Source organism: Hyperolius riggenbachi, chromosome 4 (genome assembly GCF_040937935.1).
Source record: "Hyperolius riggenbachi isolate aHypRig1 chromosome 4, aHypRig1.pri, whole genome shotgun sequence".
Lineage (NCBI taxonomy): Eukaryota > Metazoa > Chordata > Amphibia > Anura > Hyperoliidae > Hyperolius > Hyperolius riggenbachi.
Genome location: NC_090649.1, coordinates 108,639,742 through 108,667,166, shown reverse-complemented (window position 1 = coordinate 108,667,166; position 27,425 = coordinate 108,639,742). Strand labels below are relative to the sequence as shown.

The 27,425-nt window shown below is 43.4% G+C and overlaps 1 protein-coding gene across 1 annotated transcript; it reads right to left on the bottom strand.

The window, feature by feature from the left end:
* Positions 1-3,084: 3,084 nt before the first annotated feature.
* On the bottom strand, positions 3,085-19,094 carry LOC137570449 (C-C motif chemokine 5-like). Its single transcript, XM_068279118.1, has 4 exons — positions 18,888-19,094; positions 10,065-10,179; positions 5,882-5,959; positions 3,085-3,378 (listed from the first exon to the last, which is right to left on the bottom strand). The coding sequence occupies exons 1-4, from the start codon at positions 18,961-18,963 to the stop codon at positions 3,297-3,299; spliced, it is 351 nt and encodes a 116-aa protein (XP_068135219.1). The 5' UTR covers positions 18,964-19,094; the 3' UTR covers positions 3,085-3,296.
* Positions 19,095-27,425: the final 8,331 nt, after the last annotated feature.

Below are 27,425 nucleotides of genomic sequence, written 5' to 3'. Positions count from 1 at the left end.
TAGTAGCTATGTCCCTGCATGGAGATATGGCATTTTGCAGGGACATAGTTACTCGTCCCGGGGGAGAGGAAGTGGTTAATTTTTTGCAAAAATGCAAATATTCTATAAGAAGAGAAAATTCTAGGTGAAATTGTAACCTATTGTGAAGAAATCTGCAATAAATTGCAATTTTAGCGATTTTGAAAGGGAAACTCAGAATCTACAAAATTCAAATTTGTTCAGAATTTCATGTGGAATATTTGAATCTATTTGGAATTCATTAGTTTTGACCGTCCCTACTGTGCATAGCTTTATAGCTTGTAACACCGACTTGGATACCTTGTGCCACCGGCACACATGTTCTGACTACATGCTCCTTGCACTCAGTGGGCTAGCACTTGTCTTGTTGCTGCTTCCACAGAAGGACTTAAGGTTTTCTGTATGCTGGTATTTCTTGCAATCACATTTATTTTTATTATCCTTGATAAAGGACCAACATATATTCTGCAGCACTGTATAAAGAAAGACAGCCTTTTTTCCCATTAGGGTTTTGTGAACTGATTCCGATTGCTTGTGGATCAAAAAAACGCTAAGTACAGTCAAACTAATGGAACCCGCAGTGAACACCTCTATTAATGTGATGATTTGTGAAGCAATTTTTTTCTTGATTGCAATCGCTGACCTGCTGCGTTTTTAATGCGCTTAAGCTCCTATATTTTGTATGAGAGCACAGGAAAATCGCATAGCAATTGCACTGCTATGCAATTTTTCCATGATTCATTAATTCCAAATATTTTCCTTTTTGTTTTTTTTTCTCCCAGCGCAAATTGCAAACCCAATTAAAGTAAGATTTTATAATGCTGATGTGCACAATCAGTCACAGGAGTTTTTTGAATGGTGTGTAATTTCCCTAGTAGGGACAGTCTGCACAACCTCACTGTGTTGGGGGAAAGCAGAGATTCCTACACAGTTGTTTACACTTTGATTTGACTGTGAAGCCAGTTTATTACATAGTTGTGAAATGTTCCTGGACATCATATTGTAAGCAGCAGAAGTTCACATGCAATCTACTACCTCAGCCTGTCATGTTACTTGTTTAGTTTTCCAGAGATTTTATATCACCTTGGACTTTGCCATTCAGACTTTTTACAAGTTTATAAACAGGAGTGTAATGCCGGATTACTTACACAGAGATACATTACCTCACCCAGTGAGTGCTTATTACTTCCTCCTTCCTGGCTGCACTTCTCCTCTCATACTATTTATAGCAGAGTAATGAGGAGAAAGTTATCACGGATGAGCTGATATATCCTCTATCAGTCCATTGCCAACTAATTATATGAGGGAAGAACCAGGAATGACATGAATCAGACAGAAATTCCCTCTGATCTTCTACACTGTACTTTCCCACAGGCTTACTACTCATATTCATAAAAGTTCACCTTGATGCTACTATGATGCTGCAGGTGCATATACGTAAAGGACCAATACAGAAATAGCTCCAGCATTCTGATTCCCCAATACAAAGTCATGTAATAGCAACAAAATAAAATGCTTAACCTGTTGCTGCAAAGTGGTCACATTTAATTGATCTGTTTGCAGTTGTTAGCTACAAACAGGATGTTTTAATGAATTGCTCGAATTTCTTGCCGATGTGTACACATGCACTCCCGCTGCTTGCACCCGCCCAGACTGACACATCTGTGATTGCCACAGGGAACATGTGTTCCCTGAGCCAATCAAACAGTATGGGAAGGTTCATGGCTTCTGCAAGAAACCTATGATCATTCCTGTAACAAACGCTGCCTGTGTACCCTGAACTCTGTTCAGAGCACACAGCATAACGTGTGTGGGGACATCTAGTGGTAAAAAAAAAATACATAAAGAATACACTACATTGTAAATTACACACATATTTCCATAAAAAAAAAACACTTCCCCCCTAAAAATACCCTGCCTGGACCTAGGAGCGCTCCTCACATACACACTCCATCCATACAGGAACCATGTATCTGGCCAGATATTCATCTGCTATAGTGGCTATGTGACAATTTCCAACATATAGGATAGGGATATCGGATGTTACTAGCAGTTCTTGTGCACCATATACCAATTATATTGTTACAAAGGAAGGTCCTCCAATCATATTCGACTGTCCAATCTATGGTAACTTCACATAACTGGTTAGTTCAACGCTCCTCCTTAAGCCTATGGACATAAGTTTCCTGGAAAAGTTCCTTCAATTTAAGCCACGCTGCATAGCAGCACTCACCACCTCCTCTGCGTCCTTCTAATGCGTCCTGCAGGCCTGTCGATTCAGCCGCTGGAGCGGGAGTGTGGAGTCTGAAGACATCCACTATACAAGTGGACTTTGGTGTCTGGCCGGCCAGAGAAGAAACCCCTCAGCGAGGTCCCCATGATTGGTCTATCAGGGCAGCGTGAGCAGCGGGACGCCGCAGCCACAAGCCCGCAAAGTTAAGTGACATTACAAGGGCACCGGAAGAGGAGAGGGAAGGCTCTATTGGACCCAGAGCCTTCCCTCTCCTCAGGTAAGTATTTGGTTTCTTTGTTTTTGTAAATAGATTTCCATTAGCTTAACAACCATCTTGATTCCTCAATAGAAAGCCTGCAGTCACATGACTACTGTGGCTGCTTGTGATTGGGGAGAATGGTGGTGGCACTGCACTACAGGATAATGGCTACTCATTCTTTTCTTTAGGCCAAACACGTCATAAGAGATTTGGGTCAAGGAGTAAAAGATCCATGGTCAAGTGACTGCCATTTTTTTCATTGAAAAACTGGCTTTTCTGTGGATTTCAATTCAAATTTATCACCATAACAGTAGCGTGCAGGAAATAGACAAGTGTATCTGTTTGTATGTGTTTTTTTTTTTTTTAAGCAGAATATTAAAATCAACATTTGCAGATACAGAAAAACTACAGTAAATACCATACGCACCATAAACATCAAACTTTAAGATGTTTGCTTCACCTCGATCACATGATTATGCCTCATGGAAGCATGCTGTGAGATGTCATCAACTGCCGCTATAAACTCCACCCAGTCTGCTTTATTGTAGCTGTGCAACAAAAGAAGGTGGCTCTGTTTTTTACTTGTTTCAATATATCTTTATTGAATAAGATGTGCATTTAACAAAGAGAGCGTCTGGAGTACGTGAGGAGAATGCTTGGATTAAACAGGATGACATACTATAGGATGGAGGCTGAATAAAAGCAGGAAACGATCAAGTTGATCATTTTTCTAAATAATGGGACATGTATAACAACAGATCTTTATGCACTTCATTAAATCTTATTTTATGATGATATTTTCCTAAACGAATCCTCCTTCTTCTGACCATTGACTTTCTTCCTGTTCTTCTGACCATTGACTTTCTTCCTGTAAAAGAAGAAACAGTTATGGCAGCTGGTTATCAATTTAGAATATATACGGTAATCCATTAAAATAAATATAATACTATTTATAAAACTACAAAATGAATAACTAATAAAATAAATATAATTGAAATATGACAATTTGTGGTGTTTATGGAAAATGCAGCCTCTGACGAAGCAGTTGCCTGAACCATGCTTACATCAAAACTGGAAATTTCCCCGCTAGCGGCGGAAGTTTAGGCACCGCCATAAGTGCCTATACAAATAGCAGCATCAAGGGAAAATGTATCGTCAAAAATATAGGGGGCTGGGGCATATTCTACATTGTGGGCGGCCCGAGAGACCAATGGCATCTAAATTTCCCTCTCACTGCACTATTTGCATTGGTTTTATTTCAGCGAATTAGTGGCAAATATGGGGGAGGGGGGGACTTTAAGGTTAGCCGTGGGGTGTGTGGTGTTTAAGGTTAGCCGTGGGGGTGGTTAAGGTTAAGCATTGCTAGAGGGAGGGTTCGATGTAAGGATAGGGTTATGTTTCACTTTAGTAAAATATCGGTATTACTTACTGATATTTTACTATCATCTTTTGAATACTGGTAAAATTACTTTTCTGGGCGCCCTTATTTGCTGTATGGGCTTACATCTGTGATACATGTGCCAGGCTTTGCTCACATTAAATTACTGTTAACTAGATTTTATGTCAAATATCTAGGAGGAAGCCAATTTACTTATCTGCATGTTTTTGGTATGTAGGAGGTAACCCATGGAGACAGGGATAGAACATATAAACTTTGAGCATTTAGTGCCCTTGCTGGGATTTGAACCGGGGACCCGGTGCTATTCACTATGCCACCATGCTGCCCATTCTTTTTTCAGTTGTCAGTGGAGCAACCAACCCTAGTAGACATTTACTCTCAACTCCTAATCTGGTGACAAGCAACCATAACATTTTAGAATTTGCTGACTATGAGTTGTTGTTACAAGTAAAGTGTGTAGAGGGGAAATCTATCAAAAAGACAGAAAACAATAAAAACAATAAAATCTCTACCTGCAAAATCCAAAACAAAACAAGTTTGGTCAGGCACTGTAACTGTAACTGAACTGTAAGCACCGAAGGCAGAGTAGAGTAGGAGAGTAGGTTGTAAATTTCTAGTTAAACACTTGGTTGGACAGGACAATGGCCTCGATTCATAAAGCATTCCCGCATGCGGAAATGCTGAAAACAGCCGATTTTACCGAACACTGAACAAAATGTGTATTCATAAAGGCTGTTTCCGCATGCGGGACTGACATTCCGGAGCAGAGTGATAAATCACTGCCTTATGCGGTGATTCTAGGCGGAAATGTAACAAAATGTCAATTCATAAAGATTAGAGGAAGCGGTATGCGAACGAGGAATACCGCTCCCTCTGATGTGGCGAGAAGCATGCGGAATACGGTGCAGTGAATGGGACAGACCTCCCAAGCAGCAGCAGAGAGAACACCGCACGGAGGGACTCAGCCAGCTCCTGTGTTTCTGCAAGGCTCCCGACAGCCTACCGCCTGCCTACAGCGGGAAATCTCCGCTCAGCTATCGCAACTAGCAACATTTTATGAATGCCCACCCTGGAGTCAGAAATACCGAGCGCGGAGTTTCCCCGCACTGATTTACATCACCGAACACTTTTTTATGAATCGAGGCCAATGTTATAGAGAAACGCCACTCCAAACCAGGATAGTTGTTATCTGGATATCACCCAGTAAACCTGGGCAGGCTGGGTGAGGAGGGTCAATCTTACCTGTCTGACATCTTCTTCGTTCATCCCTCGGCGCCTCCCACGATGCGGTCCACGCCCGTCACGTGAGTACAAACACTTCCTCCTTCAACCCGGAAGGAGGAAGTGTTTGTAATCACGTGACCGCCGCTTGGACCGCATCGTGGGAGGCGCCGAGGGACGGAACAAAGAAGACGTCAGACAGGTAAGATTGACAACCCCCCCACCCCGCACAGGTATCTGGGTGAAATCCGGATAGAACTATCTGGATTCACCCAAAGTTCGGATTTGAGCATCACTGTTAATCACCCTCTTCCTGATGCATGACCTTAACCGCCCCCGCTATAAATCCACCGCAACAAAATAGAAAATACCGGAGAGGCCGCAGAAGTTTGGGTGCCTATACAAACATAATTTATGGGTGAAAATTTAGCCACCGGAGATCCACCCATAAACGATATTTGTATGGGCACCTATGGCAGTGCCCTAATTTACACGGTGCCCCTGGGACCAAAATGAATTGTTTCACTTTTGTGTGTGCTTTGGATGGTCATTCCACATTTGTGGGTTTACTCAGGAGTTTCAGCTGTCACTCAACACTGGCCATACATGTATATTTTTTAAGTGTGGTAGTATTAGACAATTAAGAGTAATGTGAATGGTTCTGTATACACTGTGTGCTGTACAATATGTGGGTGCTTTATGAATGAAATAAAGGCAATGTGTACTTGTTGCAGTATCTCTGAATGCTCACCTCAGAGTCTTCATAGCTTTCTTCACCCAGCCATCATTGGGGTTAGCACATACCACCTGAGACTTCCTTGTAAAGAAGCTGTAAGAACAAGTTAGTGATCATGAATGGCTGAATTCTAGTGCTGAGAATGTGCTCATTTATTAAAGGGATACTGAGCAGGTGCCAAAAAACAGAATTTGTACTTACTTGAGGCTTCCTCCAGCCCATCATAGGTCGCAAGGCATCCCGGTCCCGCCTGTGGCTCCGTTAATTGGCGACTTCTGCTTGAAGTCGCCAGTATGAGTCACTGCCGTGCACGTTACGCATCATCACGCTAGCTGCTACGCGTCATCTCTAACTCTGAACCGCGCATGCGCGGGACTCTTACACCAGCTGGTGTGATGATGCGGAGCGGCCAGCGTGACACGCGTAACGTGCGCGACGGGGTCTTGTACTGGCGACTTCAGGTGGAAATCCAATTAATGGAGCCACCAGTGGGCCCGGGAAAGGAGCCAGGAGAACCCCGGGGACCTCGTGGCCTACGGTAGGCTGGAGGAAGCCCCAGGTAAGTACCAATTCTGTTTTTTGTAACCTGATCAGTATCCCTTTAAATGTCACAGCGCTACCAAATCATCCATAGATTCCTGTGCTTGGTTTGGTGTCACACACCTGAAACAAGCATGCAGCAAATGTAGTCAAAGGTAAGACAAACTTCTGATCTGCATGCTTCTTCAGGGTCTATGTATTAAAAGTATTTATGGCAGAGGATCAGCAGGACAGCCGGGCAATGTGCACTGTTTAAAAGGAAATAAATGTCAGACTCCATATCCCTCTCATGTCAAATTTATACTTCACTGAAGCAAGTAAAGTGTGGTTCAGTGTTAGTCAAGGAGGAGAAATGCAGACATCAAACCAAGAAATGTTGATTCCGGTGATTCCTTTAATGACTAACTGTACATGGTTTATTGCAAGCTTTTGAAACTTTAAGTTTATTCTTCAGACATTATACAGAACTGTATCAGAACTGTACAATAGTGTATGTGACATAAAGAAACTTTAAAGAGACACTGAAGTCTCGTAAAAATCATGTTTTTATTTAAAAAATGTGTTTATCATCATAGCCCTACCTAAACCGCCGCATCCCCACCGATGAAATCTAACTAAATCCCCCCTAACTCCCACCTCCCTCTCCCCGCAAAATACACGACTTTCTTGGTCGTGGATTTTGCTGATAGAGGAGGCAGAGCTATGAGCTGCAGCTCTGCCTCCTTACGCGTCTATCAGCTGCGTATCTCCGCCTCTCCACCGCCCCTCTCAGTGAAGGAAGACTGAGAGGGGCGGGGGAGAGGCGGCGATCCGGGCTGATAGACGCGCTTAAAGGCAGAGCTGGGGCTCATAGCTCTGCCTCTCACGGAAGCACTGCCCGGATTGCCCCCCGGGGAGTTAGGGGGGATTTAGTTAGATTACAGCGGCAGGGATGCGGCAGTTTAGGTAGGGCAGTCATGTTAAACACATTTTTTTAAATAAAAATATGATTTTTACGAGACTTCAGAGTCTCTTTAAGTATCTTGGACCGAAAACTCAAGTGTGACCCCTGCCTAACCTAGCTTAACCACTTAAGGGCCACAGTCCCCCCCCCCCCTCCCCCTCAGTGACCATGCTATTTTTTACAATTTAGTGCTCTGCAGCTTTAACTGTGTGCTGCAGAGCCATACAACTTGCTGGTGGCATCAGTATTTTGTTTTTATTAATGTACTAGTTGACCTAAGCCGGTTTAAAAACGGGCTCTAGGTCTCGGACCTTCCGCCGCCACTGCCACCAATCAGTGCGCATGCGCGCGCACCCATCCGCTCGCCTGACCGGCCCACCCACCTTCTAGCCTGTCCTCCGTCCTGTCCCAACGGCTGTGACATGCGCAGTAGCGCAAAAGCACTGACACACAGACAGGACGCAGGGACACTTGCTAATTATTAGTTAGGATTTGTTAATTATTTTTTTTTTTATAAATGTAACTATCTTTTTTTTTATTTTTCCCCCCATCCCTCCCTCCTCCTGATGGCCAATCAGAGCGATCCTCTCTCATAGGCATTAGCCTATGAAAAAGGATTGTGTTCAGAACCTCTTCAGGTGACAGCCGAGTGGCATGGCTGTCCCCAGTACAGCGTTGCATTAGAGCGTAGCGCTGTACAAGGAAAACAAATGGCCGTTTCTTTTCTATTCAGTCTGCTAGCGGTGATCGCCACTGGCAGACTGTTGACGGAGCAGAGCTCTGTCACTCAAGCTGGGATGCTCGTGCATCGGCACGCTCGATCCCCTGCAAAACACTCCCCCCAGGACTTGACACTAATTGGCGTTGGGCGGTCCTTGGGAGCCACCTTGCGACCGCCAATTGGCGTTAGGTAGTTGTAAGGTGGTTAAAGGCCAATTATTGAAAAATATAGATAAAAATAAAACTAAAAATTAGTGATACTTAAGAGAAAGGAAGTAGAAGGAAGCGTAAGGGCCGATAGTTAAAAAAAATATTTTAAAAAAATCAATCCTGCTGTTTTAGCTTATCCTCACAGGCGGTATCCACGAGTCAGGCTCGGGGTGAAAAAAAGCAGCCAGGAGCAGTAACCCCGAGCGTGACTTGTGGTAGCCTCTGGGAGCCTTGTGCAGAGCATAGCGCTCAGCAGGCGTTTTATCACCTCCTCTGGGATCCAGACACCGGCGGCCCTTTTCCTTCCTGTCTACAGAGGCCCTGCATCCCCCTGATGAGACTGTCGACTATCGTCGTGACAACAGCCGTTGATCTCACTATAGGGTTACAGCACCAACCGGAGGACAGAGGGAGAACTGCAGTGCTGGATCCCAGGGAGGTAAGAGCAGGGGCTGCTGCAGCATGATTTTTCCCGGTTTTAGGATGTTAAAGCCTGCAAAAAAAAATCATCATTTTGAAGCAAGTGATTAATATTCACCATGTAATTTGTTCATATTGGTTGTTCCACAATGATCCTGCGCATAATCATCTTTACTTCTGGCAGACATGAAAAAAGTAGTCAGCACCAACTTCCATTATTTATATCCACACACACTAAATTTGTGATAGGCAAAAAGGTTGTTTTCTATACATACACCATACATATGCACAGAAGGGAGATACTGGTTGCTTGACAGTTGGAAACAGCAATGCAACATGGATCACAGACACGAAACTGTCAAGACCTAGGTCCTGACATCACACTGTGGGAGGAGTTTCACTACAATATTAGCCATACAGCCCCCCCACCCCACCGATGATCTATTTGAGAAAAGTTTAAGATTTTTCATGGAAAAGGGGGTATCAGCTACTAAATGGGTTGAAGTCCAATGCTTGGTTACCGTTTTTCTTTAATTAGGCATGGAGAACTGGATAAGAGGAACAGGCTGAATGATGCCACCTCTTTTCCATAGTTCTGTGCTGTCTTTTTGTCCTTTGCTGACTGTATGTTATGTTAGAATGTAAGTATACTTGTATTCTAGCCTCAGGTACTAAAGTCTAGTAAAGACTTTAGTACCTTCTATGTTCCTCTAGAAGGACACATAATGGGTTATCAGGTCTACATGTACCGACAGTTAGACGACGAAACGGTCATTGCATTCTTCGCAACTAGGTTATGAAGCACTGGTATATTAGATGATGAGGTGGGTCACATGCCCAATTGTAGGCTTGGGGGTATGGCTCAGGTGATGTCAGAATTTAACTCTTTGATGTTCATGTAAAATAGAGAGACAGGATGGCAGAGACTACTGTACTTCTGCTTCGTCTGCTGTATGCTATCCTGCTCTCTACACTTCCTAGTTAGAATACTAGCTTCCTGTCTGTATGCTGTAAATATATGTGATGTACATAGGACATAGGAAAGACTATTTATACTCTGAAGAAATCAACATGTAACACAGGATGCCTGATTGCTTAATAAACCCCTTGAAAAGTGAAGGTGGCTGTCTCCGCTCTATCTCCTGTATGCTGTCACTGTGAGTTGCAGCTCTAATGAGTTGCTGGTGCCGGAGCAAAAGGCGCGTTGTGCTGTTGCCAAAAGCAACCAACGTATAGATTCTTACATGTTATAGATTGCAATCTTTATACAGTATTTTTTTTATTGAATCATAGTTTTAGCATTGCTGTTGCGCAGGCTTGCGTGAGACAAGAAAGCTCATAATTCTGTGACAGAATGGCACTTACATGATGGCATCAATGTCACACAGCCCGTTGCTATCCTGGACGACATAGTGCTTAAGGTGTTGCGCTGGTATGGGTCTGGGGGAGTATGAATGGCAGCAGTGAATTGGCTCTGAACCTGTATAAAGCAAATAAGATGATGAGTATAACTTTGGGGTGAATTGACAAACTTATTTCAGGAATAATCTTTCCTCATGATTTATCTCTACTGACTTACAATTTTGTTTTCCTTGGGATTAATTTACAATGTTTTTTTCTTTATCTTACAACAGATCTTATAGATAAGGAGAGATAAATCATGAGTCAAGTCAGATAAGGAGAAATAAATCATGAATTAAGTCAAAAATGCTGATATAAATCCTGAGTTAGGACAGATAAGGCAAAATAAATAATGTTTTAAGACAGATTAGGAAAGATAAATCATGACTTAAGGTGGCCATACATGAGACGACTTGGTGGTCAATCGACCATCCGATCCGATTATTATAACTGGAATCGGATGAAAATCGGTGCAGCCAAGTGCATGCCTCATTAACAATGTGACCAATTTTTTGCCGAAAAAGATCGCATTATTCGGTCATACATGCTACAACATGTCAGGCGGACTTGCTCGGTAGTAACGGATACGGTTATTAAGATGGCTGACAAACGCAACAAAACCCCCGGCGCTGTTCCCACAATGTATATGTGCTGTAATGTGCGTTTATACATTACCTGTCCTGTGTTGCGGTGCCCGCCCATCCTCTGCCGCTCTTGTATTAGCCGCATACACACTGGTGGCGCATAGCACGCCAGCGAGTGGAATGATACATGCGCCACACCAGCAGCATGTATGCGGCTAATTGAAGAAAGGCAGAAGACAGGCACTGCGACACAATACAGGTAATGTGTAAACGCACATTACAGGAAATATACATTACATACATAAACACACACAGCGGCGGAAGTGGTGGGCTTGGCTGATTCCAGAGAGATTTCAAGTTTAGGGCTCTTTTCAAGTAGGAAATGCAATCGCTTGTGATTTCTGATGGGATGGAGAAAAAAACTTGGTGCAAAAATACAAACTTAGTTTGAATTGCTGAATCGCAGGGAAAATTGCATAGCGGTGCAATTGCTAAGCGATTTTCCTGTGCTCCTTTACAAAGTGTAGAAGTGAATGCACCAACAATGCAGCAGGCTGGCTATTGCAGCTTGGAAGAAATGTATTGTGCTACTGTAAAAACAGCACCACTTTTCACATGTGAATCGCAGTGCTGTAGCATTCTGCAAAATGCAAGGGATCTAATTTTCAGGTCAAAACACACATAAGTAAGATTAGATAATTCATGAGAATTTCATGTTTGCTGAATCATGATATATCCATCCCCTCCTGTTTATATAATTATTTCTCTGCCTAACTGTTTCTCATTAATTAGCCCTTCTTGTATTTGAGATAATAAACAAGTACCATTAAGGTGATATAGATCAAGAAAAAAAGAATAATCATCGCAATGAATCTGTTCAAATTCATATTCTACGCTATTTATATTCAACACTGCTGCCATATTTATTCTCCATGGCGAGGGGAAAATATTCAAATACTTCTTCAATCACAAACGAATAAATATTGAGACGTGTGATTCTAGACATTATTTATGTCATTATCGTCATTGTTATAATTAGTTGGCTTTCCAAATCAGTTTGCCCTTATATTTGACCCCAAAAAAGTTGTTCAAATATGAATTTTGCCAACCCGAAAAACGTGATTCCAGAGCACAAGTTCAGCGACATTGCGTTGAAGAATACCGCCCACTATAGCGGTTAATAGCAAAGGCCTCATACATGCTAGAAGCACTGAGTATGCGGCAAATGCACTGCCACTTTGCACCGAGGTTCCTGAGTCAGTACTCAGAAACTGCCTACTGACCTAAAGGGAACACCGGCAGGAAATCCACTGCTGTTTTTTGGGAATATATGTAAATTTTCACTACCAATGAGTAAATACATTTATCTTTTATTTAACTGCATTTAAAAAAACTTTTTTCCTATTGTAATTTTCTCAAAAACTAGAAAGGTCTTTTTGAACCCCCCTCCCCTTGTTCTCACTATTCTCCTTAAAGTATACCTGATATGATGAAACAGATACAAGCCTTTATACTTATCTGGGGCTTCCTCCAGCCCTCTGTGTGTCAAGGGCTCCCTCGTCGTCCTTCTGGGCCGCTTTGCTTTCCCACAATGTGGCCCAGTAAATTTCCTGACTGGCCTAATCACTCTCCACTGCATATGTGTGGTCCCAGCTGTGCACGCCCCCTGATCGCACCTTGTTGCTGCATGCTAATGCTCCTGGCCATCGGAGAGGAACCAAGGACGCTTGAATCCAGATCTGCACATGCTGCTGACTGCAGGAGTAAGAAGCAACCTAGGAGGTTAGGGAGGGAGCCCAAGGTTTACTGGGAACTGGAGGCAGCCCCAGGTAATTATAAATGCAGGTACTTGTTTCATCATCTCAGGTTTTCTTTAACATACTTAGCAAATTGGGTAATTCTAGCATGTATATGGGATTTGCTATTAATTGCTAAAAAAAAAAAAAAAGGCACTATTGACTTCAATGCAGTTTGGGAAAAATGTGCGTTTTATCATGGATTTCATCATCATAATCATCACTGTCTCCAAAAACAGTCACAGGCATGTTTCATCATCACTAGCACCACTGCACCAAAAATAATCATCAATATTACCATCATCGGTTCAGTTAGTTTCATAAACATCTTACAGAGACGCACAGACTCCTTCTGAAAGGACATTTGCTGGTCCATCAGTGGGAATTTCCTTTGCAAATAAATGCGAGTGTTGCAAGCCCTTCCGGGGCAAGTTTGTGCACCACCCTGTAACTCATTTCTTTATTATTACTGCCTTATTGAATCTATGACAGTGAATGACAGACAGAAGCAGGTAAGCATATGCTGTCATAGCTTTTATTAAAATGCATCATGATTAGTATATATAATTATTTTTTATAGCTTGTGTCATCTACTCAACTTTTTAGAGGATCAAGTCTTATGAAAAAAAAATAGGAATAAACGCGTATCAGCACTGCACAAACATGTTTCAATTTTAATTTTATTAAAAATACACGGTACCTTTCCATTTTTTGTTTTGGCGGCAACAACTACGATAATTTATAAATCATATTAGGATTTGTACTCTGTGTTTTAGTCCTCACAGGTCAGGTATTTCCTCTTGCAGCATGAGTATTCAGAATTTGCAGAAATGAACTGAAGAGATTGTTAGATTTTTTTTTTCCTCAGCAAAGGTGGAATTTCACATCAAAGAAAACTTGGTGCGTTTTACAAAATTGAAGTGAGCTGTGCCTGTATTTGGTGTCTGTGTCTTCTAGGTATCCAGCACCTCCTTGCAATCTTCTTTCTTCATGCACTGTAATTTTGACTTGAAAATCAAGCTTAAAATGAATCCCACCCTCTGATGTGTGCCTATCCAGGTGCATTTCTGTTGGCCACTGAGGAAAAGTGGAGCTGAGTAGTATATTTATTTTTGGTGCTATGTAACTTGGTGCAGGATACTGGGGTAAATTGTGTAGCCCTGCTTTTCACAAATAGTGGTGTAACCCCTCCTCCCATGACCCTGCTATCTTGCCTAACTCTAAACTTTCCTAATAGGGCTTGCTGAACTCTAATCCCTCCATCTATTGTGTCCAACTAGAACCCTTTCCTTACTGCTTTCTCTGACAAATGTAACTAAAAGTATGTGCGGAAAGCCTCTTCTGTCTCAAGTAGCTCCAACTATCTAAGGCTCAACACACACCATACAATCTTGGTTGTTCAATCTTACCACTTTCATGTAGTATAAGAGCTTATCCAATCAATCATTCAAGGTATTTTCAATCTGTTGGCCCTTATACTACATATATTTGGTAAATCTGTACAACCAAGATTGTATGGTTTGTGTTGAGCTTAAGCTTTGTTCTTATCTTCAATCTTTAAATGGTACCTAATCCTGACCTGTGCTTCAATCTATAGTTTCACCTAACCTAACCTGATACTTTCCACTAACCGTTAACCCTACCATGACCCTAACCTACATTTAAACTGACCAAAAAACGAACACTACCCCACCATCCTAACCAAATAGCCCCCTGACTTGCCTAAACCATTGATATCGGCAGGGCCGGATTTACCATAAGGCACTGTAGGCACATGCCTACAGGCGCCTGATGATGGAAAGGCCGGTCACTCCCCTGCCCGAACGCCTCCCTTCCTCCTTATGTAATGCTGGGGGGGCATACTGTCTGATCACCCAGCACAACAAGGCTAAGAGCTGGATATTAATGGAAGACACTACACAGGCTGCCCAGAACGACTGCAGATCTGGACTTCCGATAATACGCAATGGCAGCGCAGTGCGATGTTGCGCTGCTCCTGCAATAACAAACATTAAGACAGATACAGGACAGAGTGGAGTGAGGTAGCCAATAGCAACCGCAGCAATGGCTACCTCGCAAGGACAGGACTAGGAGGGCAGAGGCTGACAGAATGAACGCTTGCTAAACTAGTCACTGAACTCAGTGACAACAAGCGCCCATAAACAGGACAGACTGAAACGAGGTAGCCAATCACGAACGCAGCGATGGCCTACTTCGCAAAAACAGGACTGAGCTAGCTAAGCACGGGTGATTACGATAAGCGCAACCTACCAAAACGTGCTGAAACTGACTGACTGAACACAGGATATCAACAGTTAGAGTACGGATATATCAGCGGCACTGATGTATTAATGTAACACGAATACAAGGAAAATAACAAACACGCTAGTATGCGTATATATTGGCGATGACCCAATATATGATGCAAGACTAGCAAAGTAACAAATACTGATAAACAAGAACAGGACTAGAAGGACTCACTGACTCCTACGCAGGAGTCAGTGCCGTCCTCACGGGATAACACGAGAACCAGGAACAGGGGCCCAGAGTAACAGGCTGAGACTGAAACTATGACGGGCGGAGCACGATTGCAGGAAACAACCCTTTAAACTGAGGTCATCCAATGAGAGCAGAGATGCAAATCTCCACACAGGTGAATAGTAATCAGTCAATCCTGAGCTGGCTTGACTACCATTCCCTAGCTCACAGACTATCACAAGCAATGCATGCAGAACTATGTTAGCAAATGCATGTAAAGGAATCAGAACTGCTTGCCTGCAATACCTCTGCAGCCGGCAGTACATGCTGCAGAAGCGATCATGACACATTACTTATGCAGAGGCCCAAGCAGAGCATAAATGACGAGGTTGCTCACCCTGCTCTTGGTATTCCACTGATCAGATCTCCCTTCAGTCAGGGGCACCTCTAGCTACTTAATACTGAGGATACCTCTGGCTACCTAATACTTGGGGACATCTCAAGCTACTTAATATTGAGGTTACTTTAGGCTACCTAATAATAAGGAGCACTTGTAGCTACCTATGATGGGTAAGGGAAGTTATGGAGAAGTGACAGCTGGAACAGTGAGCACACTAATGATGCAGTTCAGCGAGGTTTGTCTGTGGGTTCCTGGACGACAAAGTGTAAGGTGCCAGGACATCTGTGCCTATAGGCTCCTGTGAGGTAAATCCGGGCCTGGATATTGGCATTAAGCCCCTTTAAGGACAGATAGTCCTGACTCCTGACCATTACTTTGTTTATGTTTCTTGCGAAAATATCAGATCAGAGTTTGCTAGTAGGTTCTAAACAGCAAAGAAAAGGTAAAGGTGCTGGTGCTATGTTTAGGTGCCTTGTAGTCTCAGTATCACAGGTACATACTCCACCACCATTGATTCAATCTGCAGCTCCTCCATCGTAGGTATGCAGAAACCTCCATAAGCAACAGGTACAAACTACAGAGGGTCATCAGCACAGCAGAGAGGATCATTGGAACATACCTTCCATCACTGGACCGCCTTCAAACCAAGATTGAGAACCAGGGCCAATAGGATAACGAATGACCCCTCTCACCCCAGCAATCACCACCTTAATCTTCTCCCATCAGGCCACTACTACATTCCATCCACACCAAAACTTCACAGGCACAGGAACATATTCTTTCCCCAAACTATCCTCCCCCTGAATTTCGAGACCACTTCCCAACCAGATTCCCTAGTCTCCCATATCCGTATTTTTGTGTCACATGCATTATTAAATCTATATATAAAGGGAAAAAGATTCCAATTGCTCATGTCCAGTAATAGGAGCCTCTTCTAATGATATTCAAAGAGCAAGTGGGAGGAGAATGGCAAACCACACAATCCCCCTTTCATAAACAGACCCACTGGATCCAGCGTCTAATGGACCCGACCGCGTGTCCGGGGTATAAGGCAACCCCACAGCCCCACCAGCAACACTGCTGGGCACTTGAAATCTGGTTGGCCACATTGGCCGCTGGTTCAGTGTGTCTATATATGAAGAGGCATATTATGTGGTTTGTCATTCTCCTCCTGCTGGCTCATTATTATTATTATTATTTATATAGTGCCGACATCATCCGTAGCACGTTTAATCGATATATCTATGTAAGAGCTGTAGGCATGATGACATGAAAATTGAATGTAAGCAGTAAAATACAATATTTCTGCCATAATTTAATCCAGTGTTATAAGAACCCATTCCATTAGCTGCTATACCATATACTTATACACAGTTATTCGGCCCTTGGTCATCTTAATCTTCCCAGCTACTAGTGACCTTCACAGTGGAGAGAACATCCACTGAAAATCCATTGACTAGAGTGGGAGATTCAAAACATGCATCTGGACAGCAGTTGTCAAAATATGTTGGCTTTATACTACTGTACACTAATCCAAACAAAGGTCAGTTTTAAAGGGAATGTCCGAGCACTTTAAAAAAAATATCTACTTATCCAAGACTTCCTCCAGCCCCTTGCAGCCGACATGTCTGCTCCACTCTCAGCCGCTGGCCCGGGTTCCCCGCCGGTGCTTAGGCCGACCTCACAAGGTCATCCTCTACTGCGTCTGCGTGAGTGACACTGTCAGTCAAGTCCACATTGTATGGAGTGTACTGCGCATGTGCACTAGTTCTGCACCTGCACAGTACACTCTAGACTAGGTGGACATGATTGACAGCGGCGTTCACGCAGGCGCAGTAGAGGACAGCCTGGCGAGGTCGGATTCTGCACCGGTGGGGAACCCGGGCTGGCGGCTGAGAATGGAGCTGCGGCATGCGACATGTCGGCTGCCAGGGGCTAGAGTAAGCCCCAGGTAAGTAGATGTTTTTTTTTTTTTTTTTAAGAGCTCGGACATTCCCTTTAAGGTGACCACACACAATACAAATTTTATATTTTTTTTTTCTTGAGAATTACGAACTTTTTCCGATTACTGATAACCAATGTATCACACATGTGTGTTCAGTTTTTCCTAATTCTGAAAAAAATTATTGAAAAATCTGAAAAAAATGTTTGGGTTTATAAATCAATAAATGTACAATCTATACTACATCATTCAATTTTCTGAAACATTAATCAGAATTTTCTACCAAGTCCGATCGACAAATATAAGAAAAAAAATATGGCAGATTCGATCACATTTCTCAATTAAAAAAAATTAAAACCTAAAATGTTTCGATACAATCGTTTTTTCATAAAAAACACAGGATAATTGAATGTTTTATTTCCTCTTTCAGGAGGGATGCGAAGTGAGTCAGTTCGCTCTGGTGCCTGCTCAGCGCTGTGCAGTTTCTGATTTGGACGCCACTATAGTCCATGATGTTAATTATGGCTATGGCAGTGCAGGGGGAATTTTTGGAAATTACTGTAATTCGGATTGCAGCAATAGCTGGGCCACGGATTACGTGTCCAAAAGGACATATTAGGTAACCAGTAGGGGAATATATTTGTTACCGGCATATTCCTCTAGATCAGGGGTCCCCAAACGTTTTTTGGTCAAGGGCTGGGTCAACATACTGTTTGGACGGAGTATACATAAAATGAGCTAGAACAACATTACATTCAACCTAGATATTGTTGACAGCACCTTTTAACATGTGCAGCCCTCATGTCTCCTTTTTAACCAGAGCAGATAGTATGCCCCCCAACTCAGCAAGTGCAGATATCGTGACCCTAACATAGCAAGTCATATGTGAGCCATAATATCACCCAATGGCCTGCAAAAGCCTGCAGCACAATCTTACCCATACACAAAAAATTACTGTAGCAAAATATACAGCACAACTCTCCATTTCCCCTACGCAAACTAAACATAACATTCCTGCACAGCACTGACCAAAATACATGTGATTATACTTGTTACAAGTCTTCCCCTCCACCTGGTAACCAGCAGCCTGAAATACAATCCCTCGTGCAAAGCAATCAATGTTCAAAATACATATTTTCAAAAGTCGTTCCCACCTCCAGCGCTCGATGAAGTCTTTGCGTGCCAGACAGTGAAGCATACCCGGGTGACAACATGACCGTCCAATTGGATAGTAGTGTCACTTGATGTGGAATTGGATTGGAAGCAAGCAAATGACTGCTCGCTGGCTTCTTTGTGGATGGGTGGTGCCAACACTGCTATTCTACATGCAGGCTGACGATATTCAAAGGTGAAGCAGGCCGCCTCTGTAAATAATATATTTTGTGTGTGTTTGCCGGTAAAAAAGCCTAAGAGGGCTGCATTTGACCCACGGGCCTTAGTTTGAGAAGCACTGCTCTAGATTACCTAGTGCAGGGAGATCCGTCTTTCAGCTTCTCCCTGCACCCAAATTAACTCTGCCAGAAACATACGTACAAATGTCAAGCACTCTCTCATGTAAAAAGTTGGCAGTCACTGCAGGTCACTTACCTCTTCCATTCCCCAGACAGCACAGTAGCAGAACCACAGCTGCACTAAATGATATCTTTACTGCTAGTTGATCCATGTGGTTGGTAGGGAGGACAGACCAGGATATGCAATGATTGGAAGGTTTCACTCTCTATTTATGTATGGAGCCTCTGTGTGCATCATTAAAGGGGATTTTTGTAGAGTTCCCATCTTCGGCATTTGATTAATATGAAATCACGTTATTTATCTGTAATCTGTAATTACAACACATTCCCAAGACACTCCCAAAAAATGTAAAATAGGGAGAAAATAATTGTAAAGCACACACCCTATCACACCATACACTTCATATCACAGATCTGTGGAAAATTCAGAAAGTACCATAAACTAGACCTGGTGACCCCTGTTTACACATTTAGGGTTCCTGGACATGCAGTTCTCATCAGGAAGGTCTACCTACATATTATGTGTGTGAGAGAGCCGGAGAGAGACTCTGCACAGTGGCATGCTGAGATAGCTTTGGCAATCTGGTGGTAAACGATGGAGCTATGCCAATGTGTTGCTGGGAATGATGGATTTAAGCAGTGCAGGCTGGATCAGGTATAAGGAAATGGCACAAAGTAAAGAACAAGAGAGCTCCAAACATGAAGACAGAGGCAGCATTAACCAGTTTGTAGCATCTGTTATTCACTCGTGTTAATGTAAGGTTTTTGGTAAGCAGAAAAGAAGGTGGCCCAGACAATGTTCACAATGTTTACCAACCCCCAGAAGAGATCCTAACTGGGGGGTTGGTAAAAGAAATGAAGGGACAGGGCAGATGAACAAGGAGCTTATTTCGGAGTGGGAGTATGAAGGAGAAGAGAGAAGGGTAGTGGATGCAGTGAGGTGGAAGGATCGAGGATTTGGAGCCTAAATCATGGTTGGAGTTGGTATAATATGCTGGGACTGGGTGTCTGGCCGAGGGTCAAGAGTGGTGGCATAAGAAGGGAGGGGGGGGGGGGTGCTGGAAGGTTAGATGAGTTTGGAGTGGGTAAATGAGGGGAAAAAAGTGAAGTGGGGAGGGATAAATGAGTATATGAGGGTCAAGGAAAATAACATTGGTGGAAGGGAGGGAGTGGTAGATGGAAAGATAGATGAGAGGTGTGTAGAAGGAGGTCAGGTCAGAAGTGATGACATGGGCAACAATGTAAATATAGATGAGGGGAAGATAAGAATGTCAAGGACAGAAGAGATTATGTGAGAGGTGGTATGATAGGAGAGGGGCGGGTTGGTAGCTGAGGGTAAGGTAAAGTGACTTGGGGGAGGTAAAAGGATGGATGAATATGTAGATGAGGGTTATTTTTAGGCTAAATCTTTAAAGTTTGCATGTTTGCCCATGAAAAATCCTGCATTAAAGCTCTAACAGAAGGACTGACACACTAGTCATTAGACTTTGGTAGTATGTCTTCACAAACGGTCTGTAACACTATTTTTTTTAATAATTGACAGCAGAGAGGAAACATCAAAGTTTACATAGAAAACTCAAAAAAAGGATGGAGCACTGAACAACGCATCATTCATTTCAGTTAAGAGCATGTTTCATACCACATTGAGCTTAAAGGAGTTCTGTGCACTGTTTAAATAAACAAAAACCGCCACTTACCTGGGGCATCTAACGGCCCCCTGCAGCTGAAATGTCCCGCGCCTTCCTTCTCCGTGGCTCCGTTCCCCGCTACTGGTCCCAGTCTAAACAGCCGTCTGATTAAACTGCGGCTGAGTGGCTGTGGCCATGCGCGGGCTCGCTCCCGCGCACGTCATCGAGAGCTTACTGAGCGCAGGGGCAGTACAAGAAAACTTCGTACTGTGTCTGCACAGTAAGTTCCCAATGACGTGCGTGGAAGCGAGCATTATTCGTCTTGTTAGACGTATATTACAATGGGACCGGCGGTGGGCAACGGCGGATTGGAGGACGACGGACGGTGTGGGACATTTCAGCTGCAGGGCGGGTTCAGTAGCTTCAAAGTACAATATTCCTGCACTTTGATTGGCCCTGTAGGCTACCTGTCACTTGACAGTCAGGCTATTGGGCCAATCAAAGTGCAGGAATATTGTTGTCTGAGTATGACATGATTAGTGACTAAAAGATTAAAATGAAACAGTCACAGATATCAAAATGATCTAACTGTGAAGTAGATAAGTTTCACCATTATGGGACGCCTCTGTGTTGAATTGTTTTGTGAATTGTTTATAATAATTAATGCCCTAGTTTGGGCTTGTGTGTTTTTTTTTCCACATATTGTGTAAATATTTCATAATTTCCAGTGTATAAAGTTTTGTACATTACATTTAAAGGGAACCTGAAGGGAGAAGCAGGGCTGGTTGCTCCATGAAGCAGAGTATATTGAGTGCTTCAGGGCTGCAGCAATTAGAGGGCGGTAATAGGCGATTCCCCTCCTTAAAGAGGAACTCCACTGAAAATAATGTAATAGAAAAAGTGCTTAATTTTGACCATAATTATGTATAAATGATTTAGTCAGTGTTTGCTCATTGTAAAATCTTTCCTCTCCCAGATTCACATTCTGACATGTATTACATGGTGACATTGTTACTGTGGGCATGTTATGTAGCTGTTTCTAGCTGTTCTGGCTGTTAGACAGCTCTAAACAGCCATTTCCTGTCTGTGAACATTGTTACATTGTGGCAGTTTGCCAGGAGTACCGCGGTATTCAGAGCCTCTAGTGGGAGTGGTTTCAGCACAAAATCAGTCACACAGCGCCCCCTGATGGTCTGTTTGTGAAAATCATTCTATTTCTCATGTAAAAGGGGGTATCAGCTACTGATTGGGATAAAGTTCAATTCTTGGTTGGAGTTTCTCTTTAAATGTCCTCCTCCTCGCACTCCCTCCTTTGAAAATAAAGTACCCAATTTCTCCAACCTGCTAGGCAGCAGAAATGTTTTATAGCATAGATGTGGTGCCACCTCACTCACCAGCTTTCAACATTTTATCAATGGTATCTCCAGCCGCCGTCCAGTGTCCCGCATCCATGGCTACAGCGGTGCCTCATGTGACCTATTAGTATTTGATGCCGGGTAACATGAGGCGCCACTGTAGTCAGAGAGGAAGCAGGATGTGTAGCTGGTGATCCCATCACTAAGCCGCTGAGAGCGGGTGAGTGACACAGCACCACATCTATGCCATTATTGCTTCTCTGGGGTAATGAAGCAGCACATTTTATTTTCAAGGGAGGGAGTGGGAGGAGGGTGATATTTGGAGAGGGGAGTCACTACATCTTTAGTGGTTATCAGGGAGATAAACCAGGTGTTTAGCGGCACTATAGGATACAAAATGAATAGGTCAGTTGCTCATAGGTTTTGTGAAAAAGTAGAAAAGTTGGCTTTATTGAAATCGTTGTGCCGTACACAGACCTAACCAATAAAAACAGTTAAAATAGCCATATAGGAACTTCTACCGCACTCACACTGTCCATACATGCCACCCCATCCATATCTCCCTACTGGTACCGGTACCAATTGTACTGTGGTCTTCAGAGAGGGGGAGAGGGGGTGTTTACTACATATAGGCAGCGTGGTATGCGTTCATCCCGTGTGGTCTGCCACTTGCGTGTGGAGTGTAAGTCTGGAGCGATCTCACCACTTCAGATGTCCACAGGTGGGTCAAGTTGAGTGGTCGACTCCTCTCACGTATTCCGTTAGGTCTTCAGTCGCGACCCTTTCTTGCCGTCAGGCTTTGTCCCCAGCTCTACCCGCCCTGCCGGACTGCACAGGCGGGGAGCTTTCTGACAATCCTGCTGTACGTGCGGCGACAGACTCCCCAGTAACACGCTGTATGGATGCAGCAACACACGGAGTTCCGGCTACGGGACTTGAACCCGCCCACCTACGCGTTGCGCCCGCCCACTTGCGAGCTTCGTCAGGATGTGCGCCGGTTGCACTTGGCCGGGCTGCGCTTTTGTTGTAGACGCATCCTAAGGGCAGTGAGGCACTTCCGCCTTCTTACTTCCGCCCATGGTAAGCGTCACCATGGCTCTCATCGTTATGACACTACTGCAAAGGTGCCGGCAATACGGAATTGTAGCATACTGCACTTCATCCAAATCCGCACAGAGTTCTAGCTTCAGGCATACCAAGTAAGTGCTCCTTCACAGTGTTTCATCTCATATTCCGAGCATTTCATATATAGTGTGGAAACCCTTCTTAAAGGTGTAGCATCCCTTTGTTGTGCTTGCATGTGGGAGCATTTTCTTCCCCCAATTTTTACACACATACATGCAAGTCCAGGCAGGACGTTCTAATTATTGACACCAACTCTCCCCCATCTCCCATGTCTTTCTTTACTCACTGTAAATTTGACATTATGCAAGGAATGGGGCATAGTTCAATTCCATATTCATCCCTTCAGGGCTCATTGAGCCTAATAGATAGATCCATCGACTCTCCTGCTGCATTAGTGTTTTTAATCGATCTCCCCCTCTCCTATTTGCCTGGATATGACTTATGCCCGTCACTTTTAGTCCATTTACTTCTCCATTATGCTCCAAGCAGAAATGCTCTGCCACTGGGCTTTTATACTGTCCATTTTCTTGCAATCCACTTTTTATGTTGGATACGTGTTCCATTACACGCGTTTTGAGTTTTCTTGTTGTCATTCCCACATAAATTTTGTGGCATGGGCATTCTAAGCGGTAGATGACCCACTCGGTGTCACAGTTTATAAAGCTTTTTATTGTCCAATGTTTCCTTCCCTGGGCATCAGTGAATGTTTTAGAGGGCATCACTCTGTCACAGGCAACACACTTTCCACATTTAAACATACCCAAGGTCCTACTTTTTCCCAACCAAGTTGTTTTTTCTGTGGGGATGTATTGTGATTGGACCAGTGCGTCCCTTAGGTTTGGGGCTCTTTTAGCAACTAGCAAGGGGCGATTGCCCACTATTTTATTGAGGACGGGGTCATTTTCCAGAATTGGCCAGTGTCTAGTGAGTATTTCACGGATCTTTCCCCAATTGGAGTTGTAGGGTGTAATGAAACGAGGAGGGGCCTCCTCTTTTCTCAAACTTCTCGGATGTTTCCCGTCTTTCTCCAACAAGTCCCCCCTCGGGCGCTCTAGGGCTCTCTCAAGGCTGGCACATAGTGCTCCATGTTGGTACCCCCTCTCACGAAAGCGATCATATAATTCAAGGGATTCACGTGCAAAATCAGTCTCCGCTAAGCAATTTCTGCGCAGTCGCAGAAACTGGCCGTACGGTATTCCCGTCTTGAGATGCTGTGGATGATGGCTGGTGGCGTGGAGGAGCGTATTACCCGCAGTGGGCTTGCGATACGTCGAAGTATGCACAACATCACCATCCCTACAGATCCGCAGATCCAAAAAGGACAGTTCTGTCCTACTTGAGGTAAAGGTAAGTGTGATGTTGCGCATATTTTTATTCAAACGGCGCATAATTGCTTCAAGCTCCTGCTCACTCCCTCCCCACACCACCAGCACATCATCAATAAAACGCAGCCAAAGTCGTACATGCTGTTTATATTCCGGGAGGGGGTATACAACTTGGCGCTCCCATTGGCCTAGATGGAGACAGGCATAGGCAGGTGCGCAGGCCGCCCCCATCGAAGTGCCGCGCACCTGCCTATAATGGGAGCTTCCAAACATGAAGCAGTTGTGCTCAAGCACAAATTGCATCGCATCCACGATGAAGGAGTTGTGGTTTTCAACATCTGGGTTTTCATCCTCCAGGAAGATCCGGACGGCCCCGATGCCAACCTCGTGGGGGATCGACGTGTACAAACTCTCCACGTCAATCCCTACAAGGATGTCATCGGGGCCGAGTCTCAGCTCATTCAGCAATTTTAACACATCGGTGGAGTCCTGGACAAATGATGGGAGGGACATCACTAGTCCTTTTAATTTTGTATCCAACCACTTGCTTATCTTCTCTGTGGGCCCACCTATAGCACTTACAATGGGGCGTCCTGGTGGTTGGTTGGCATTTTTATGAATTTTTGGGATTAGGTACAAGATAGGGATTTTTAGCGGCACTATAGTCACATTCTGCAGTCACAATGGAAAGCTGTCTGTAGAGATATACATAGCTAAAGGTGGTTGTTGTAGCCCACATTCTACAAGAAACATTTATTTAAATGCCCTCAACTTGGTTGCTGCCTCTTATCTCACACGTGTACTGGCCCATAGTTCAACACACCACAGGGGGTTTTAGTAGATGTAAAATGCAAGTTTTCTTCCCTCAAAAAAAAAAAAGAAAAGTGGAGCAAAAGATGTTTTTTTTTTTCACAATCAACGTTTATTGATATAAAACATATAGAAAAAACAGAAACATTATATCAGCAAGATTCTGGTAATAGTCAATCGCAATGTTTACAGTCAATTGCATTACTGGCATAGTGCAGAAATAGGGAGTACATCTTTATCCAGATATAAAGAATCTTCATAGAGTCAACTGTACAGGAGCATATCAAGATAAACATTTAACATAAAGATCATATATTAAATCACCTATGGTTTTAGTGGTTGATACAGTGTTTTGAGCAAGGCTTGTGTGTTGGCAATTGGATAAGCAGTCGTTCCCATGTGCAAGAAGATAAGGAAAGGTAAAGTATGAAGAAAGAAGGTAAAGATGTGAAAAGGAAAGGCATCAAACTGTAATCAGGAGGTCAGAGTTTTATAGTCGTCAGATTGGAATACTGTCCATACAGACCAAGTGATTGTATATTGCTCTGAACAATCCTGTGACATAAGGATCATTCTTTCCATTATTTCGATCGCATCAACCCTTTGTATCCACGCCCTAACCGAGGGGGGATTGGGGGATTTCCAGTTAAAGGGTATCAGAGCTTTTGCAGCATTAAGCAGGTGAACGGTCAGAGATTTTTTATACACTTTCAAGGCAGTATTTGTGTCATGTAAGAGAAGGACATTTGGGGCAAAAACCAATTTAGAACATGTAATCTTTTCCGTGAGTCTGTGGATTGATTTCCAATATGTATCAAGAGAGGGGCACGACCAAAACATATGTAACAAGCCACAATCTGGGTCACCACATCTCCAACAGCTATCTGGAACTAACGGAAACATCTTATGTAGGGTTCTAGGAGTTCTGTACCATCTGGTAAGTGTCTTGTATCCTAGTTCCTGGGTGGACACATTCAAGGATCCTTTGTGGTTCAGTATAAGAATTTTCTCCCATTGGTCATCTGACATTTCATGTCCCAGATCCTTTTCCCAGTCCTCCTCATATTTTAATTTGGCTGGGCAGGATGACATCAGTAAAATTTGGTATATCTGAGAAATAAGATGGGTGCGAAGGGCCGTGTTTACAACCAGATTCTCAAAGGGTGTTAAAGGCTTTGACCAGTCAAATTTAACTTTGAGGGAGTTCAGATAGGAGCGTATGTGGAAATATTGCCAATTGGAGAGGCGGATTTTGTCGTTAAGAGCAGACATATCTGATAAGGTTTTGACTGACCCTCTGATGATAAAGTCAAGGACTCTTGGACACTTGCCTTCTGGCCACTCAAGGAGGAAGGGGATATCTTTTGCTGATAAGAAAGAAGGGTTAGCTAGCAAGGGGGTAAGCTTGCCAGGGAATGTAGCCAATTTCATGGTGGGGAGATATCTCCTCATGCTTTTGATTGTTGCCAAAATAAGAGGGATTACCCCATGCGTGTTTCTTTTGGCTTGTTGCTTCTGACCAGCCTAAAGCATAGGCTGGGCATTGAGCCGTCTCTTGTTCAATAGAGACCCACTTTTTTGGGGAAATTACATCAGACCATTCTGTTACTCTAGACAATTGTGATGCTAGGTGGTATTTAAGCAAGTCTGGCAAGCCCATTCCTCCAGCCTCTTTGGGGAAAGATAGGATAGATCGTTTGATACGTGGCGGTTTGTGGCCCCAAATAAATTTGTTGATCTGTGATTGTAAAGATCTCAGGAAAGAAGCTGGAAGGTCAGTGGGCAAGCATTGACTAATGTATAAGAATCTAGGCAGCAGATTCATTTTGACAGATGCCATTCTGCCAAACCATGAAAGATTGGATTTCTGTCCCCATCTCAAAAGATCCCCTTTTAGAGTCTCGCCGATTCGTAAAAAGTTCGCTTCGTATAAGCCTTTCAAGTCTGGTGTGATGTCAATTCCCAAATAACGGAGCGGGCCCCTGGTCCAAAGGAAGGCAAACGATGTACAGCAGATTTGAACCAAGGAGTTCTCTAAGGAGATATTCAAAGCATTGGATTTATGAAAATTGATTTTTAAATTGGAAATCATTCCAAATTCCTCAAACCTTTGTATTAGATTGGGAAGAGAAGTGTTAGGGTCTTGTAGAAAAAACAATAAGTCATCCGCAAATGCGGCTACCACATCATATTCCTTTCCAATCCATAATCCATGGATGTTTACGTCAGACCTTATTGCGTTTAAAAACAGTTCCAAAGTGAGTATATAGATTAAGGGGGATAGGGGACATCCTTGTCTTGTGCCATTTGCAATTTGAAATGGAGTTGACAATAGACCATTTGCCTTCACTCTGGCCGAGGGGTTAGAATA

What these genes read in the sequence shown, in the direction of transcription:
- LOC137570449 (XM_068279118.1), bottom strand. Translation starts at nt 18,963, where the DNA reads ATGGATCAACTAGCAGTAAAGATATCATTTAGTGCAGCTGTGGTTCTG. An exon ending in CTGTCTGGGGAATGGAAGAG is followed by an intron (nt 10,180 to 18,887) that starts GTAAGTGACCTG and finishes TGCTTTATACAG; the next exon opens with GTTCAGAGCCAATTCACTGC. An exon ending in AAAGCTATGAAGACTCTGAG is followed by an intron (nt 3,379 to 5,881) that starts GTGAGCATTCAG and finishes CTTCTTTTACAG; the next exon opens with GAAGAAAGTCAATGGTCAGA.